Source organism: Rhipicephalus sanguineus, chromosome 3 (assembly GCF_013339695.2).
Source record: "Rhipicephalus sanguineus isolate Rsan-2018 chromosome 3, BIME_Rsan_1.4, whole genome shotgun sequence".
NCBI lineage: Eukaryota > Metazoa > Arthropoda > Arachnida > Ixodida > Ixodidae > Rhipicephalus > Rhipicephalus sanguineus.
Window position 1 is genome coordinate 131,477,891 of NC_051178.1, and position 16,779 is coordinate 131,494,669.

Below are 16,779 nucleotides of genomic sequence, written 5' to 3' on the forward strand. Positions count from 1 at the left end.
AAAATAGATAGCACTCTGCTCCTAGCCGGCTGCAATATACTTTGCCTGAGAAATTCATTACTATTTGATAAAAATAAGGACATTTTTTTTTTAAAGCAGCAATACTAGTCATGCATACCACGTGTGCAAGTCGATGGTACCCTAATTGTTGTTAGTATTCTGGGTGTGACTCTAAACCTGACATGTGTCCCTACAGGAAATACCTTAGCATCGCATTAATATAGAGCATCAAATTAAAAAAAAAACTGATTTGAGACTTGTGGAGAGCACCAGGGCATTCCTCTTCTCTTTGTTTTGTTTTTTAAAGCACTCTTTGCAGAGACATCACTCGCAGGTTTGGTTGTTGGTTCAAGAGGCTGCGTATTTTTAGAAGTGAAATACAAAAACAGGTACATCTTTACCTTGCAGCCCTTCTCTGTGGCTGCTTGCATAGTTCAAAGTGAAATTTGAATTCCAAAACCTTTCAGTTTATCTCCTGCGATTGTTCAAGTGTGCTCCTTCATTATGGTATGTTTTTGTCTATTTTACAGTCCCTCAACTGCCTGGAAATCCTTTTGCTGGGTGCTTATAATCTGGTAAGCTTATGTTACAGTTAGAAATCACAATGTGTAAGGCGCTGTACTCAGCATATATAAATGTTAATATAGACATTTTTAGAATTACGTTTTCATCTTATTGCTAGTTCATTGCGGCACAAGCTCAACATGATATTTAGCAAACTATCTGATGACGCTGGTGAAGGCTTTGCACAGTGCTTTAACTGGAAAGCTCCCAGCCGTGCTTGTTCTAGCATCGGTGCCTCATGTAAACCCTGTGCCTGGGGTACTGAGTACACTCAAACCTCGATAGAAACAAACACGGGATATAACGATTATCGGTGAAACGAAGTAAATGAAGAATAGCTCTTGTAATAGGATACAGTGTTACAAATAAACGTTTATAACGAATTTTCGGATATAACGAAGTAATTTTCGTGGCAGATGCGACTTTGTTATAATGAGGTTTGAGTGTATTGATAAGTAAACAAAAAGTGTGATTTTACCATTTATTAGTATCTAATAATCAGAAACTTAATTGATCCATTGTCCAGTCTGAGATAGAAGTGATATAAAAATTGTATCACTGCTGCAACTATTTCTCGATTTTTTTTAGGGCTTTGACATCGTATTAATTTTACTTGTGTTAGGAAGGCTTCCACTCAAAAGCCTTGGCATGGACAGAAGGGAAGTCTACAGACCACTGGACTAGCAACACATTTTTTAGCATTCCTAGTGACACTTTTTATAGCACTAGGCAACTAAGACATAGGCCTTTTTTTTGTCGTGCTGTTAATCCATTTTTTATGCTGGAAGGTCGATTCTTCTCTTCCAACACTGTTCTGAAGTTTACTTACGCCCGAGAAGCATGAGTCAGCATGAAAATGTTAGCCTGCAAATGCATGTCTTCCGGTTAATCGGAGTCAGCGGTGTTGCGCCCATTTTTCTTCCTTTGGACCATGTTCTCATACAGTACGGGTACTTGAAATAGAGTTGTTAGATTATCCTCACCTTACTTGCATTCCTCTGTACACTGCTCGGCAGTTGAAACAGAATACTCGGAATGCATGGCTGCTGGCGATGAGGGTGACGAGCGAGGGCAAGATGCGTTCCGCCTGGCCCACCTGGTGATTTGACTGCATCCGATAGACAGCCATTCAATCTGTGGTTCTTGGTGGCGCTGGCAAAGCACTGTTTGCCATGGCTTCAAGACATTGCTCACATGCTGCGCCGTGCGAAGTGGCTGGAGCTGGTGGGCGCCCGTTACAAAGGGTGACAGTGCTCCGCCGACGAACATCGCAGACTGAACGACTGTCTACCGCATGTAGTCACCCTGCGTCACGGACGCTCTTGCCCTCACTGTTACCCTCACCGCCAGAAGCCATGTACTCCGAGTATTGCATTTCAATCTCTGGGCACTGTGCATGCTGTGCTCGTTGCCTTACATTATTCCCAATTTTTTTTTTTCCTGTTTCGCATGACAGCAAATCCTCGACCATGAGGGCAAGCCGACGACGACGACGTACCACATCCCGAGCATTAGCAAGCCTTCGATATACCACGAGGTGTGTGTAAGTATGGTCTCTTCGATTTTTCTCTCCCACCATCTGCCTGCTTCCACTGCCGTCACGGCTGTGTCCTGCTGCCCCAGTCCTGCGCACCCTAAGGAACGACGCACCGCAGTGGCGCACGCTGTTCTGTGCACGCCGTCGCTCACCCATCGTTGTCGTCTTCGCCGTCATCTGCCTGGCCCGCGTGCGTGAGTTCACCGCAGAGGATTGCTGCTGCTTGTCTCACAGGCCTGAGGCACCTGACACTGTGTGTCTAATATTGTTTCATTAGTCAAACTGTGCTGTTTATACAGTCGATCCCGGATATATCGAACTCGAAGGGGACCGCGAAATAGTTCGATATATCGATAATTCGAAATACAAAATATGCGTATGTAAGGCTTTAATTAAAGCACTGCAGGCCTCGACACAGTTTTCTGAAATCGTAAAAAGCGCGAACATGACGATTCGCTCACATATCCTAAAGAACAAGGCGAGAACTTATTTTGCAAGTTAGCGCACTTTCTTTCGCATGAGAAAAGTCCGTCAACTTGTCTTGCTTCTTGCGCGCCGTGATTCATCAAGTCATCGTCAATATTATTGAAGCTTTCCAAATAAGTAAATTCAGCACCTTCCGCCACAACAGCGGTGATCGACGCTGAACGCTGATGCGAGCTCTGTAGGCGCGGGTAGAGGGTTTAGCGGTGGCAACGGCGGCTGCATCTTCAAACCGCACGGGTCCATTTCCGCAGCACCGGGCGACATCAGCTGTGATCTCGGCATCGATGCAGTAAGAAACAGCTACGTCGTTAACTGCACCGATGAAGTCACTCGCCGTGCTCCCGTCCGATACGGCGCCCGGAAACGCTAAGTCGCAAAATTCACTGACGCACCGTACGCCGTAGTCGGCGGTCATGACGCGCCCGAAGTTGTCACCTGGCACCAAGGCCCGTAAGGAAACAGTGCGCGACGGTGCTTTACTTGACGTCGTTCCAAGCACCGGTAATCATTTTTATCGCTACGAGCGGGACAATGCTTAGTTCGACTCCCGAATGACGATTTACCAAGAACAAAGCACTTTCTGGGCTTCGGCGCGGGGCAGCGTTTGATATAGCGGATGTTTGGCTGTGCGGGAGCTCGATATACATGCACACCAGCCCCATACTTTTGCATGGGAAATTCAAGGGGATTTCTCAACTGTTCGATATAGCCAATAATTCGATATATCCGAGTTCGATATATCCGAGATCGACTGTATTTATTTTAGTTCAGCTTGCGCTGAAAAGAAAACCATAACAGGTGGTGTCCAAAGCGCACCTTATGACGGCTGGTGACGCAGTGAGGGTCTCGTTCCAGCAGACTTGATGCCTTTAGGTAGAATGCGAGGGTTTATTGGTCAGCTGCCAGCGCGTGAAAAGGTCACGTGTTAAGAGACACCGGCTGGCGAGAAAAAATGTTCCACACTCGCCGCCATGGCTGCGAGTAGCACTGGCTAACACTACCAGGATTACACATACAGAGGTACCCATTGAGAAATAACCAATTACTGCACTGCAGTTAAAAACTACAAATAATGTCCCGTATGCCTTCTTTAGCTTCATTGTCTACTGGCTTCATTAGGTAATTGTGTATAACACAGAAATGAGCCCATCGATCCATTCCCGTTTCATTATGTTGGCAGTTAAACGTTTATGGCACCTCCTCAGAGCACATCACTGCCTTGGTATGTGTTCTTTAGTAACTCTCTAGAGCCGCTTCTGTACCCCTTGTTATTATTATCAGAAGACCCTCCCTTTAATCTTAATAAAATTCTTAAGTACCTTGCCGAATTCGGCATTATAGACATTGAGCCCTCATGTCCTTCTGGTGTGGTTCAAAAGTGAGGAAGAATGTGATGTAGCCATACAAATGTGCGTTTGCCATAGCCCTCGCACTCCTTGCACAGGCAAGGACTGTGCACTGATGATTTTGATTCTGATCTTGTCACATCAGTGGTTTTAGCGTGTATTCAATATTTGCTAGTCAGTGAGCCATTTGAGAATTGTTTTTATTAGAGCTGTGCGAATAGCAAAATTTTGGGTGCGAAGCGAATTCGAGTATTGAAGTGTGAGTGCGAATCGAATCGAATATTTTTCGAATATTTCTCGAATATTTCTAGAATATTTTTCGAATACTTCGAAACAAAATTGCAGAAAAAAAAGTTGGAGAGGATTCCTAAGCATATTCTTATGAGATAGCAACATGAAAGTGTTTCTTTTCGCTAGGTTGAAGCGCAATGTAGAGGCTGAATTGTATTTATGTACATGATTTGGTGCAACCAAAGTGTTGCCGACGGCACTTTACATGTGGTAGGCAAAGATGCCATTTCCTCAGCCTCTTCTCCTCTTTCAACTGATGTGGTGCCCAACTGATGTGGCGGACAAGGGTGTGCTCCCTTCAAGCCCGGAGTTCCAAATCTGCCTCGTAGACATCGATATATAACATCTGAAATTTTGGATGCTAAAAAGCTTCGGCGTCCGATTTCTCGGACTTCCTGGCCAAGTTTCAGGTCCAAAACAGCATTAATTGAGCCCCCACCTCTGCCACATCTTTCATCTCCATGTTGGAACCAGCGTTTTCTTGAGTAATACACTTGCGACCGTAGCGGAGCTTGAAAGGCAGCTTTGCCGCAATGCAGGAGTGTGATGAGGTGAAGCATATTGAAAATCTAGGGACCACTTTTAATCGGACATTGTGTCTTGGCTACGTTCGACCGTAACGGAGATTGAAAGGCAGCTTTGCCGCAATACGAGAATGTAATGAGGTGAAGCATACCAAAAATTTGAAGGGGGCACTTTCAATTGGTCGTTGACTGTATTTGTTTTTGGGAAGTTCGAATAGGTCGAATAGTAAAATTCCAGTGCGAATCGAATCGAATAGCAAACACTATTCGAAAAATATTCGAAATTTCGAATATTCGCACACCCCTAGTTTTTATGAACTTCACACCCCTATACCACTTCTATTTTAAAAAAAGTATTTTAGAACCATAACTGTCTAGGAACATGATATGTTTGTCTAAGTACTCTTTGGCTTTCGCTGCCCTTGCGCCAATAAAAAAATAGTCTGGTGTCTCATCCTGTCCCCTGGAGCTGGTGTCACAATATCAAAAAAAACCAACCCTTGCAATTTGTTATCAGAGCTACTATCAGTTTCTCGTCTGTTTCACTGACAGGAGCTAGTGATAACTTGAGCAAGAATGTAGGAGAAAGACCTTAAACTAGTATAATATGATCGTTTTTCAATGTGCTGCGTGCCATTTGATTCCTTTACTACAAGGATGCTCTTGCTCTGAGGGTGCGCTTTGGATGTCACCTATTGGTTGAAGCTCATTTTAAGTAAGGCTCTCATGGTTGTTGATCAATGTCAAAACTGAGTTGCTTATTTTATAGCATGATGTGTGCAGCAGCTGCTACTGCGTAGATGTTTATTTACTTATCTGTTCATATTCACACATACTTGGGCATAGGACACTGTAGATTTGTTTGCCTCTTTCTTTAGTAGTTGGGCCTTGCTTTTGGGCTGAAATAAAGTAAATTTGGCTTTAGTTTATTTGAATCAAGTCACCATTGCTGTAGTTCAGAGAAAGTAAGTACAGGGTTGTTTGGCTCTGTGTAGCACGACACCTGCAGCAGCTGCAACTGCGTAGATTTTTATTAGATGCAGTAGTGTTTTATTTTATTTGCTAGCTTCATTTGCTGAGCTGCTCGTAGTTTTCCACAGTCCATGCTTGTATATTCTGGGCACTTGGTATCTATAAATGCCCTGCGCAAAAGTTGTGAAAGCTCTTATAAAACAGAAAGAACTAGTAGTAATGGGAGAATGGTCGTGCAAGGCATTACATTAGTCTTGCATGATTCTGGTTGAATGCAATCATCTACCTCTATGCAAATTAAACCATATAAGCATTCAGACTTGGATCACAAAACTTTAAAAATGTACAGAGCAGCAACCATGACATTGTAAACTGCATACAAATGAAGATTTATTAGCTTCGCTGGTACCGTAACTTAAGTATACTGTATGGTTTAATGTACCGGTGTTTTGACTGATAACTGTGTAGATGATCTTTATACTGTAAATACTGTTTATCAGACTTGTTTTCTTCTAAATTATAAGTAAACCACTTCACTGCATAAAAAAAGTGCTGTTTTGCTACTGCACAACCAACCAAAAAACCACTTCTGTCCTTGAAGAAGGAAAGAGGTGGGTTTTGCTGGGTCAGCCAATGTTGTGAAGATTGGTTGGTAAGATGGTTAAGGTGCATTATGCCACTGTTGTAAAGACCACGATCGATTGTTTCCTTCCAGGCATGTCAGCTGTTCATCTAACAGCCGATTCGGCCATCTGTCACTGTGTGTATGACAATTTATATGATGATGTTTGCAATGCGTTTGTAATCGAGTATTGCACCAACACGAACGTCACTTTTTGTGTCTACGTTGTTGCATGCACATCGCACAGAAGTGTTTTTCGAATGCGTGTTGTTTAATGTACCCTGGTCCACCCTTTGAGTTAGTAACTGTTTTTGTTTTTGGAGTCTTCGCTCTACTAATGTCACATTGGGTGGGAAAGCAGCATGCGAAGGTGTTCTCTGTTGTTTATGTGTGAAACCCAGTTTTACAGTCATACCTCAATGCAATGCATGCGGATATAATGAATGATTTACTATAACAAAGTAAAGATAAACTTTTGTTTATCATGCTTTAATGCTGTGGAATAACCTCCTGCTTACAAAATTGGAGATGTGGGATCCAACGTGGTATGGGTTATAGTGAAGGAATTGTTTCCACTTGTCTCAAAACACTCATTCTCATAGCGAAGTAATTAGAACCAAATTTACAGATTTCGAAAGAAAATCTCCTTGAACCAGTTTATGAACTTATTATGCTGCACGGTGTGCTGCTCATTTGTCAGGCGTGGTCTGTCAGGCTGCAAGAATAATGGTTAACGATGCTTCCATCTCAATGAAAACTGTTCTTTATGAGACAAGTGGAATGAACTGAGGATCGGTATTTACACATATCTGTGAAAATTGGGGCTCATAGCTGCATCGTAATCATGCCAACAACCATTTTATGAAGCTTAGCTTTCAAATAGAGCACACTGGATTTTGTTGCATTCTTTTTCTTTTCTGCCACATAATGACTGCAAATTACGATGGAGTGAAACAACAGGCTCTTTGTTCAACACCTTCATCTTGGTTCACTCTTGCCACTTACCCAGCTTGATACGTACCGAAGCTATCAAGAATGTGTGCCACAAAGACGGACATACACTGACAAGCATGTGTAACCAAATACCAATCTTTCTGGCCGATGTTCCTTGCCTGTGCAGCCCATATCGCTGCCACAACCCCAGCTGACCGAAAACATGCTGTCCAAACTGGAGCATGGAGACAGCAAAGTGGTGCAAGGCCCATACCCTGCTGTCGATGTGATGAGTGCGAGCAACAGGTGAGAAGTGCTTCCTAACTCAAATGATTGTGCTAAGCTATCTTAGCCAGCAGTACCTGGATCAAACATATCCCTTTTAGCGTTTCCTTCATTGCAAGGGCTGGTATGGATGAATGAGATGTTATAGAGATCTGGTAGGTCAGTGGTTATACAATGCTTTGTCGCACTGTGCAAGGTCGTTGGTTCGATTTCATGCCACAACGGCTACATTCAGATCATAAAGGACGCTTGTGTGCACAGATTTAATGTGCACTATAAAACCCCAGACAGTCACTTACCTCCCCACGCCCCATCTGCGGTATCCATCATAGGCTGTCTGTTGCTTTAGGACATTAAACAAATCATGATAATTGATTTGAGTAAATCTAATACCGTGTTGTCAAAGTAACACCATCTCCCATCTAGCTCTACTCTCAGTATATCTATACTCTGTGGCCCGTGTTTCATATTAAGTATTAACTATTCTTATTTTGGTGACTTTAGTTAGTATTCCGTACATTCTGTGTGTAACTAATACCACTTTCAATCTTGGGTCGGAACATGCAGAGTAGTGGAGATTCTGCAGTGTCTACAATGACACGGCCGCTACATAAAAAAACAGGTGCGGCCTGTTTTGTCGCATCGCCGTCAACGGGCAAGCGCGGCTCGGCTGAGATGACAGTTGCGGCCGCTGTTTTTGGTGAGGGCGCCACTACTCACGTACACAAAGCAGACGACGGTTCGTGTTACAGTGTGGTCGCCTCAGGATTTATGCGTGTCCGTGTGCTTTCTTGTGTCTTTCTTGTGTGTGACCGCGTGTGTGGGCAGCCTGCTTCATGTTTCCTGCACCTGAGTACGGTTTTTTTTAGTGCGCGCGTGTGTGGCAGACGGTTTTTTCTAGCGATGTGATACCGCGAAGCTGTTGTGTGCCGCTGTGCAACTCGAACGCGTGAAAAGATGCTACTGTGAAGTACCACGTATTCCCGTGCGATCTACAGGGTCGGGAAGCGTAATACTATTCGTAATAAACGAGGGCTAAAACAGGCGCGCACCGCCGCATCCTGATGACTGCATCAAGTCACTGCGCCGACAGTTTCCCCTCAACGGGCGCGCGCAACGAAAAAAAAAAAAAAAGAACAAGCATCAAAAGGCGCCCAGGGCGTGCCCTTACCCTCTCCACCAAAGACGCCTTCGTGACAGCCTAACCAGCCTAACGCCCGCACAGATCGGGAGAATTCGAAAAATCGAAGTGGATGCGACCGTTCCGCAGATGAACCGGAGAGACAAATCCCTTTCCCCTAGCTGTCGCTGTGCTACATGCTACGCGCCGAACAATTACTTGGAATGTTCGCGAAACCCGGAAAGATCCAAATGAGAGGCGATGGAGGGTAGGACAGTATGGTGAAGTGGGCGAAGAGTTTATGTTGTTCGAGTGAGTCGTGTAGTGCGGTCATTCGATCTTGATGAATCGAGTGATGACGTCGTGGGACGTTGTCGCCGAACGATGGTGATCAGAGCTGGAATTCGTCTGAGTGTTTCCTGGAAGTGAAATATTCCAGAATCGTTCGAAGAATTGTGGGCTGCACACGTTTGGTGAATATTCAAGGCCTTTAAGTGTTCTTGGATAGTTTTGAATGGATGAGATTGCATTTGTAGTGCGGTAAGTTTGTTCCCGTTGTTTTAAACACCATCTAAGTGATGTTGTGAGTTGTAATTGATACCTGCCGAGTTTGCAAGTTTGCGTGATGCTTGTACTGCCTTAATTGAGAGTACATTTTGTTTGTGTTGTCTCTTGGCTCTAACTCGCTCTTTGGACCACAACCAGCGTTTGTTGGTGCACTAAAGGGACCTAAATTTAAATTGTGTGTGCTTTCGTGGTGCGTTTTGGTGGGCCGATAAGTCAGCCCTTGGAACCTGCCCGGCAACTGCCTCCCCATTAACGGGATCAGTGATCGAGTGACACTTTTAGGTGAGTCAAACGGGCAGCATTCATGGAGAGTATTGAGGCCCACTCTACAAAACATCGATACACCTAGGGCAAACTGTTCACATATGTGGGGTAATCTGCACTTCTAATAACGACTTCAATATTCAACCTGTAATGTGCAACTATAAAACGCGTTATCTACGGCCTGATTAAAGTGTCACGCATACAAACACGACTGTCGAAGCGCTTCTCCGTGAATGGCTCTACTGGAACGGTGGCGCCAGAGCGGGCGCAAGAACTAGGCCCCAGACACCGTTTCGGCGCCACGCAGCAGGCCGCACCTGTTTTTTTATGTAGCGGCCTTGACAGTGATTTCTGAAGATATCTACTCGGTAGGTCATTGTGTTCACCGGTTCCTACTTTCTTGCATAGTTTTATTTCTTTTTGATTTAACATTTTATTGTTTCTTTAGGCTGCAGGTGGCCATTGTCCTAATGCGCGTCTACAACCAGTCCATAAGCTCCATGCCTCAGGCATCCAGAGCCTCATTCTGCAAGATGTGCTCAAGGTTAGTGTTGTTACAAGGCAGTGGCCACCACCTTACTTGTTACACTTGCTACTCCATGGAGCTGTAACAAATGGGTGATGTTCTTACGTGCCCCGCTCTTGAGGGAGGGAGGAGGGAAAATATCCATGTCCGATGGATATTTTCGAGCCACGAATCTCCGTACATGCATGACTGGATCCCCCCAATTCGTTTCCTTTTGCCACCCCCTGCCAGCATCACTGACAAAAACGAAGTGTGGTTCATTTTGTGGAAGTTACATAGATAGACAGCCGACATCAGCAGACGGGGGGGGAGGGGGGGGGGTGAATATTTGACTGTGCAAGCAGTTGACATTTATCCAGCAATTGGTGCTACTGGAATAAGTTTTTTGGGTTCAGGTTGGCTACAAAATCACCGCAGGGAGGGCAGAAATCTGCTTCCTTGAGCTTGTCACCATCTACCAAAGTCCCCAAGACCAGGGTTCAAACACCGAGTCGACTTGAAAAATAGTCTTAAAGATGTCGGAGATCGGTGCCTAAAAAATGCCCGCCAATGTTCCCTCTCTCCCAGAACTTCATCCTCCGTCAAAAGTGAGGCACGTGAGAATATCGGCCATTTGTGGCAGGTGCCACTGGTTGATAGTTAGCAGGGCTAAACACCTAGGGTGAATGGGGTATAGGCAAGTCGAAACACATGCTCGGTTGAAATGCGTTGCAGACCAGTGGTGTAAGCGTGGGTAATGTTTGTTATATTGTTTCTTTAGAACTTGAGCACCAGTCTATTCAGTGGTGCCAACTTCTTTCCAAGCTCTAGCTACCTTGTTCGCTTAGTGCCATCAGGAACATCTACGTACCATATTTACTTGCGTAATGATCGCACTCGCGTAATGATCGCACCCCGAACTTGCCGCATCGATATGTCGTGTGCCAAGTCTAGCCGATGATCATCGCGTTTATCATCTGTCGAATGTTGCGTTAATAACTCTTCAAAACTCGCCAAGTGAACTGCACGCACCAAACATATTCTTAATTTTTGCCCACCGTTGGCGGAAACGTGCCATTTAGGATTGCAGTAAAGGCAAATGCCACAGTTTTCACTGAATGCCCGCCATGATCGTCTTTAGACGACATTTGCAGCGAAGCACGCAGATACGCGGCCAATTTTTTATGTCTGTGGCAGCTGAACGCGCCCATCTTTGTTCCTGTGATCTGACAGCAGGCATCACTACACTGATGCCGTAAATTTACTGATTTAAATGAAAGCATTCCTTATTTAGACAGAAGAAACTGTTTTGATGCGCGTGACGTACTCACAACCTCCATGACTGATGAAAAGAAGAAAAAAAAAATACGGTCGCTTCGCTCCGTCAGTCGCCATGTTTGTTTTGATATCCCGCACTGTTACAGCGGCGGCCGCCTGTTGGTCGACCTGTTGTCATCCCGCAGCAACAAGCTGCCGACGCATTCCCATAATTCCTGAAAAAGCCGTGTCACCGCCATCCCAGCCGCCCGTCACGGCGTCACCTGACACCACGTTTTTTTTTTGGTGTGCTTTGGGATCGTCTGTTGAAGCGCCGTTTCACCATGGGGCAGTATGCGAGCTTTACTGCCGCGTTCAAGGTGAAGGCGTTTGATTACGCGCTAGAGCACGGCAACCGCGCTGCTGGCAGACATTTCGGCGCCGACGAAATCCGGATCCGATATAGAGAGAGAGAGAGAGAGAGAGAAATGTTTTAATGAAAAGCTGGAGATGTTTGCCTGGCTATTCGCCTGACATGCTACTCCAGGTGCTCCAGGGTGATGATTATGATATATACACTGACAACCACACATACATACATAGACTACACTGTTTACAAAGTTTCGGTCAGGCTTGTGGCCCGCAAGAAAGTCAGCAGCGCTTTCGTTGCGCGTGACGCACAGGTGCTGTTTTGCCATGGGCCCAGAATGTGCCGCAGTTCTAAACACGAGTCCTGTTGAAGGTGCAAAGCCGCCTTCAGAGATCGTCTTTCTGTTGCGTATCGCCTGCATTCGCAGAGAACGTGTTTTAGGTCTTCTAGGACGTTACACTGAACGCACAACGGTGAGTCCGACAACTTGATTTTGTTCTTGAAGTAACGAGTGTAGGCGACGTTTAGTCTGATGCGGTGCAAGCATGTTTCCTCTTGTCTGTTGAGGTCTCGCGGCATATCGAAGGCACACGATGGATCAATTTTGTAAAGAGGCCCATACTGGTGACTGGCATCTGTCCAGAGGGATCGCTGGAAGCCCCAAGCATGTGCCGATACAAGTGTCGCCGCGTCTTTTCTCGAGAAAGGTATTTCAACCATTTCTCTTGAGGCGTCATGTCCAGCCTTGGCAGCGTCATCAGTCTGGGCGTTGCCTTGTATTCCGCAGTGGGCAGGTATCCACTGTAGAACAATGCGGTGATTCAATTCGCAAGCTTTATTGCATAGGCATTTGATGCAAGAGAAGCTCATGGCTACTAACAGCACGCGCCGGGCTTTCCGCGGACCCAAAACTGGCAAGTTCCCTGACATTGAAAAGGCAGTCCTCGAATACGTGAGGGACATGCGGAAAGACGGTTGTGCTGTGTCGTTAGACATGGTACAGACGCAGGCGCTCACAGTTTCCCAGAGGCTGGGAATAGCCACAAAGGACTTCCGCGCCAGTTTCGGCTGGACGACACGCTTCATGCGACGGAATGGACTGTCGCTGAGGCGGCGGATGTCGTTGTGCCAGCGACTTCCATCCGCGTACGAAGACAAGGTGATCGATTTCCACAGGTTCGTCACGAGGATACGCCAGAAGAACAGCTTCCTGCTGTCACAGATAGGCAACGCCAACCAAACGCCATTGACGTTCGACATGCCTCGAAGCACTACTGTGAACGAGAAATGTGCTCGAAGTGTCCTCGTGAAAACGTGTGGTGCGGAGAAACAGCGATGCACGGTGATGCTCGCAGTGACGGCAGACGGGCGGAAGCTGCCGCCGTATGTTATTCTGAAGCAGAAAACAATTCCGAAGGGAAACTTTCCCCGTGGCATCTACATCTGCGCTCAAGCGAAAGGGTGGATGACGGCGGACCTCATGGTCGACTGGATCAAGACGGTTTGGGGGCGAAGAGCAGGAGCGCTTCTGCTTCCTTCACTTCTTGTGCTGGACCGCTTTCGAGGCCATCTCGTTGACAGTGTCCGTACCGAGTTGAAGGAGCGGCGCACAGAAATCGCAGTGATCCCTGGGGGTCTGACTTCGCTGCTACAGCCTCTGGATGTGTCAGTGAACAAACCGTTCAAGGACAACGTCCGGAGGCTGTACGTAGAGTGAATGGCGGCGGGCGACCATGATTTCACGCCAAGTGGCAAAATCAGGAGACCATCCGTGGAAGTCCTCTGCTCATGGATTCTCGAAGCGTGGAGTACCATTTCCGACGAGGTGGTCGTCAAGAGCTTCACGAAGACTGGCATTTCCAACGCGCTCGACCGAACGGAAGATGACCGTCTGTAGGACAGTGAAGACACTGCCGGTTCCGACAGGGAATCGCGCGGCGACGACACTGACGCCAGTGACGCTTTGGACTCTGAATGAACGTTAGGGGGTCAGAGAGTTAAAAAATAAAAGGGCAGTGTGCCATGCATGTAGCTCCTGCGTAATGCGTGCATTTTATTACAAAGGTAAGCCTTACTCTACTTTTATTTTTGGTTATGTTCATGATAGCTATCGTAAGAATTCTGATTAGCGACTTCTTTGCGTTTTCGGTGCTCAGAATATTTTTTCACGGAAAATTTACCCCGCGTAATGATCGCATCCCAAAGTTGGCGTCAATTATTTTTTTAAAAAAGTGCGATCATTATGCGAGTATATACGGTAGCTTTTTGGAAAATATTTTGCAGCCTAGTTTTAATTGTAAATCTTTGGTTGATAAATTGGCTTATGAGTTTTTGCTTGGCACATATTTAATGATTGAAAGAATACACTTGCTTTAGACAGTTAAATTAGCACACCCTACACTGCAGAGTGTTTGTCAAACATTCACATATTGCAAGTTCTGCCGATGTAGTGTACAGCAATAACTGGCTGGAGTGCAGATTGTGTTCCCATTCACTGCTATATTGCATGCTTTGATTTATGTGAAATTTTTTTCCTTGGAGATTTAAGTACATATTTCGAATGTCATGACTTTATGGCTGCTAACAGGGGTGAGACAACTGCGCATATTGCGCATTTTTGATACGATTCCGTTTTCCTGCGCCAAGCTGCTCCAAAAGCACAAAAATTGCAAATTTGCGCCGAACTGCGCCGAAACGGCCTCACAAGCAAGAATTTTCAAGCCCGCGTCAGTTTCAGCATGGGAAAACGTAAATTTAGAAGCAGCGCCAGGGATACGTTTGCAGAACACGTATCCCTGGCGCCCTTCTACGCGCCCTTGTAATGGAGGCTTCCATAGTACTGTGATAATCGCCTCTGAGCGGTTGTAAATATATGTGACCCCCCCCCCCCCAAAATGTGCTGCCGCTCCGCTAGCTAGCTGTTTCTCGGTAGGCTGAGTGTTCTGGCGCTACTGTCAACTGTCGCGTAGCGAAAACTATCTATTGGCATACGTAGCGCGTAGCGGGGTTGTTCACTCTGTTTCTTCATTGTGCATAACTTGTTCCTCTGCTAGCTACGGTTTTGATGTCGACACTGCTGCGTGTGTTCTCCCGCAATGAGCAAAGGTGAGTATTTTTCGTGTGGATAGAGCGAATATTTCCGGCTGCATGCGTTAACCTCGTTAAAACAAACCTGCCGTGAACGCGGCATAACTACGCATTGAACGGTAGTAGGCACAAACCACCAAGTTCTAATTTGCATCTCCTGGCTTGCACCGACGCCGCCAAGGAGGAAATAAATGCAGTGGCGCTGTAAATAGTGCCTCAAGTGCGCACGACAAAGCCTTTTTTTTTGTTTGTTCATTTTTGGGCTCTCTCGTACGACCGTCCTATAGCACATGGTGGCGACATCAAGGAGCGTTTCGAAACTATTACACTTACAACGACGCTACGCTTGCAGTGCCATACGCGCGCGCGTTTGACGACTTAGTGTTTGAGTGGCAAGGTTTCTCGGTGCTTGCGACCCATTCTTGAAGGCAGTCCCATACGAGGTGGCAGCTAACGGTGGTGCAGCGCGCTTTTGTTATCACCTTTTAAAAGCGTGCGGTACACTTGACGCTACGCCACCCGCGCGGCCGAGCAGATAGCTAAGGCTCTTTATTGTGATGGGGCGTTTATAGGTGTCCGCAGGGTTCGTTCCCCTTCAGGGAGGGCGAAGGTTCATCGCAGCGCCCCCAATCCCGATTAAGTCAAAGTATGGGCGATATGGGACAGACTTTGCGCCCCCCCCCCCCTCCACAAAGGGAAACACTGACCTATAGGAAGCTCTGGGGAAGCTTGAAAAGCTAAATAAGCAGACCAACAAAAAGTCAAAGCAGTAATCTGCTAAATGGTATTGCTTATCTAAAGCAAAGACCTACTGCTATGTGACTACAATTCTTGTGCAATCAGTTTTTTTATTTATTTGAGAAGTGTGATTTTTTTTTCTTTTCTTATTTTCAAATGTAAAGCTTTCTCCAAAGGCTCTTTCAATGTTGTGTGTATTCTAAGCCGATTAAAATATGTCCTTGTTGCTCCAAGTTGCTACAAATTTGTTTTTTCGAGCTCCAAAAACGACATAATAAATGCCGCTAACTGCTCCCAAACAATGTTCTTCTGCTCCTAAATTGAAATTTTGCTGCTCCCAAAACTGCTCCCAAATCGATTTCAGCCGTCTCACCCTTGCTGCTAATTTTAGCCGGCAAGGAGAAACAGTATCTGTAAGCAAGCTATTAGTACTTGCTTAATTATCTATGTTTTTGTAATGCTGCCCCTTAGCACTCTTGCTGCTCTGATATCCTGCACATCTTGTTGTTGCTGAGGCAAGACAGATCGAGTCCTTTTGCATCCTACACCAGGCACAATGCCTGGTGTAGGCACAATCATGAATATAGTTACTTACTTCAAGTCGCGTTTTGATGCCATGTTTTGATGGCTGGTGTCGTCCTTTAGCTGGCAACAAAACGCCATTTCCAGACATAGAATGTGAAGCATGGCTTTGGTTTGCCTTCTGCTGTAGTAACGCTGGTCATCTGGTAGCCATAAGACTGCTGTTCTAGAATGGTCTGTTTAATTCGATATTGCATTGTTGAAACCACTGCCAAATATACACTGTCCTTTCCGAAACTGTGCAGGGTGGTGAACCAAGGAACACTAGAAACTGTTCGGCGGATGTCCTTTGACAGCAGCTTGCCATCCAACTTTGCACCGCGTGTCAACTTGAATCCGCAGATCCTCCTGGAAATGCTGCAAGCTATATACTACTCCATGTAAGCTGACAGTTTTAATGCTTTCGATATCTCTCTCGTCTTAATTGATCACCTGGTGGGCAAGTAGACAAAACACGGCAGAAACGAAAAGATTATGCTGACCATTTAGTCTGTTGTCTGCTCAGTTGATACGCTAATGGCAGACTGGGCTGGTCACTGTGATCCTCCGAATCTGAGCGGACTGATTCCGGAAATGCTCTATTCGAAATGTACGTGTCTTGCACAAAGTGAACCACTGACTACCTTTTGAGGTAGCAAGAGAGTAGGAAGCTAAAGGTGAAGGCACATTGGGTAACACTGTGACCAGTGGCAATTGTTGCCACTGTGAAAGGAGCAAGAGTTGCCATGT

The 16,779-nt window shown here is 45.8% G+C and overlaps 1 protein-coding gene across 1 annotated transcript in view; it reads left to right on the forward strand.

The window, feature by feature from the left end:
* Positions 1-530: 530 nt before the first annotated feature.
* Positions 531-16,779, forward strand: part of LOC119387152 (hyccin) — a gene marked incomplete at its 5' end in the record, with an annotated part of 34,685 nt that continues 18,436 nt past the window's right edge. Inside the window, 5 exon segments of the mRNA XM_037654458.2 lie at positions 531-575; positions 2,021-2,101; positions 7,463-7,581; positions 9,960-10,055; positions 16,296-16,430. Coding sequence (XP_037510386.1) covers positions 531-575; positions 2,021-2,101; positions 7,463-7,581; positions 9,960-10,055; positions 16,296-16,430 — 476 coding nt within the window.